Source organism: Olea europaea, unplaced genomic scaffold, assembly GCF_002742605.1.
Source record: "Olea europaea var. sylvestris unplaced genomic scaffold, O_europaea_v1 scaffold1060, whole genome shotgun sequence".
Taxonomy (NCBI): Eukaryota; Viridiplantae; Streptophyta; class Magnoliopsida; order Lamiales; family Oleaceae; genus Olea; species Olea europaea.
Genome location: NW_019227948.1, coordinates 127,273 through 130,078, shown reverse-complemented (window position 1 = coordinate 130,078; position 2,806 = coordinate 127,273). Strand labels below are relative to the sequence as shown.

General features: G+C 34.3%; 1 protein-coding gene across 1 annotated transcript in view; it reads left to right on the top strand.

The window, feature by feature from the left end:
- The window catches only part of LOC111372985 (probable LRR receptor-like serine/threonine-protein kinase At1g56140), a 6,873-nt gene extending 4,373 nt beyond the window's left edge, over positions 1 to 2,500 (top strand). Inside the window, exons 2-5 of the mRNA XM_022995424.1 lie at positions 6 to 69; positions 154 to 385; positions 525 to 675; positions 1,884 to 2,500. Of these exons, the coding sequence (XP_022851192.1) occupies positions 6 to 69; positions 154 to 385; positions 525 to 675; positions 1,884 to 2,276 (840 nt within the window). The 3' untranslated portion in view covers positions 2,277 to 2,500. The remainder of the gene's footprint in view (positions 1 to 5; positions 70 to 153; positions 386 to 524; positions 676 to 1,883) is intronic.
- The last annotated feature ends 306 nt before the right edge of the window (positions 2,501 to 2,806 follow it).

The window sequence follows — 2,806 nt, the reverse complement described above, 5'->3', positions numbered from 1 at the left end:
TCGAGGGAGATAAACGGTTACTTGTTTACGAGTATCTCGAAAACAAGAGTCTTGATCAAGTATTATTTGGTAAGAACGAGACAGATTGTCCATGCTACATATTAAGTAACTTCCATATTCTGGAGACTGAATCTTTATGCTTTGTTAAAGCAGGGAATAGAAGTTTAACTCTTGAATGGACAACACGCTTTGAGATATGCTTGGGAGTAGCAAGAGGTCTTGCTTATCTGCACGAGGAATCTCGACTTCGAATTGTACATAGAGATGTTAAAGCCAGCAACATTTTGCTCGACTCTGATCTGAACCCTAAAATTTCAGATTTTGGTCTGGCCAAATTGTATGATGACAAAAAGACCCATATAAGCACCCGTGTTGCTGGAACAATGTATGACCCACAAAATTTTCTAAATCTATAATGTTCCTTAATTCTGTATTAATCTTTTGTTTAGTGGCCTACATTTCCAGTTTATATGTAGGCTAGCAGGGTGGATTTATTGCTAAGTTTTCACATTTCACTCATATAGTGGGTATCTTGCACCTGAATATGCCATGCGGGGACACCTTACTGAGAAAGCAGACGTATTTAGCTTCGGAGTTGTAGCTCTAGAGATTGTCAGTGGAAGGCCAAATTCTGACTCAAGTTTGGAAGACGATAAGATGTATCTTCTTGAATGGGTATGGTCTATTTGCATTTTGAATCTTCGTGCTTATTAATCCTTTAGAATTTAAAAATCTTATAAAAACCCCGGATATCCATTAGATTTTAAAATGTTTCATCTTTCCATGTTTTCTTCAGTGAATTTTTATTTTTATTTTTATTTATTTATTTATTTATTATTGTTGTGATTAACTTAGCAAAAGGACATTGTATTCTAGTTTACAAATTTTACCAACATTTCAATCCACACTTGAAGTTATGGACAAAATTTCCAAAATATCAGTTTTCTACTTTTATTTGCAGTTTTAATTCTGGCAGCAATGACAAAATAGTAGGAGTTTCACTTATATTACAGTTTGATTCATTGTCAACTTTTCAGCTTCATTTGGTTGTGGTAGATATCTGGTACGGAAATTTCCTTTTGTTTGGAATCCGAGAAAAATGAACATCTCTTGGAGTATTAACCATTTAAAAATTATAGTCATGGAAACTAAGCCTAGATGAGAGGTGCACTAGCGTGGTTGAGTGTTGAGAAAGTAATTACTAATTACATAATGTTAAAATTCTTTCTGATGAATATGCTTGTTTTACACTTGTTCATTTAGGTGATTTATTTCTTCCTTTTTACTCCTTTTTTTCCCACTTGTATCAACGTTGTGTAATTCCCTCCTGGTGGAAAATAAGAAAATTGTACAATTTTCTTTGTATGGAGAAATCAAAAGATTGAAGGGATTAGAGATAGGCTAGATACAAGAGGCTCATCGCTGAGATTCAGCCTTCTGAGGCTCATCCTCTAATTTTCTCCCTTAGTTCACTATCTGGGAATGGAATGACGAAGCTATACCAAGGACAGAGAGAAAGATGCGACTTAAAAAAGCTCTCATATTCTCTTTGGCACAAGATTAAACATAAAGAAGTAAGTTCTTTACAACCCAATGTAATATTTGGGAAGGTCCCCTTTCCCCTTCCAAATTCTTAGGAAAGGAACTCACATCTTGGACAGGTCCTAGGTGATAAAAGAACTCATCTTCTTTCATTTTAACCGCCTTTCTTCTTGGCTAATGGATCGAGTGAGAGGCGACGGGATTAGAAAAAAAATTCTATTTTCTTTGTGCATGCAAAACCTAATTTTGCACGCCTCTGTAGTTGAACTTTCAAATGTCATTCTATGTTTTCCACCATCTTTGACTTGGTGGTTACTAATTTCAATATGATATGCTTGCAGGCTTGGAATCTTCATGAGGAAAACCAAGAAGTGAAACTTGTTGACAGAACATTATCTGAAGCGAATGAGGACGAAGTAAAAAGAATTATAGGAGTCGCTCTTCTGTGCAGTCAAACATCACCTGGTTTGCGGCCTTCAATGTCACGTGTGGTGTCAATGCTTTCTGGAGACATTGAGGTGCCCCCAGTCACTTCAAAGCCTGGATACCTAACTGATTGGAAATTTAGGGATGTAACAACCTTTATGTCGAACACAGAGAGTTCAACTTCAAGAACTGATGTTAGTCAGGGCAATCCATCAAACGTAACAAGCAGGGCAATCACGGATCCATCTTATTCACCTATCATTGATTCAAAACCCATTCTTCAGGAGATTATTGGCGACGGCAGGTGAAATTTAATAGTGTAGCAGTATATTCTGGTTGAACATAAATAAGCATTCCTTTAGAATTAAAATTTTATGGTGGTGGTTAAATATTTTCAATTTTCATGGTATTGTGATAATTTCCCTATTGTAGTGATAATGTGATGTTATTTTCTTATTAGTATGTTTGTAATATTATAGGATCTTTACTTTTACATTTGTTTGTCTTTCTATAACATGAAACATTTATACAATTTCAGTAGTTTTTTCATTGTTTGCATCTCATTTACACTGGATATATCATATATAGAATTAAAATGTTCTAGTAATCAATGATTCTAATTTGATTGTCAGAGAAAAATTGATGCAATGGATTATACTTTTTTGACTACTACATCCATATTTGAGGTTGACCCAACCAAAAATCTTATAATTGCTTCAATTATGCCATTGTTTGGGCCTCATTCTTTTGAAAAAATACATTTTTCAGCAATATTTTAACATCATTTTAACCACACATTTTTCAATAAAATAATATTACACGTAAATTCAAAACTAAT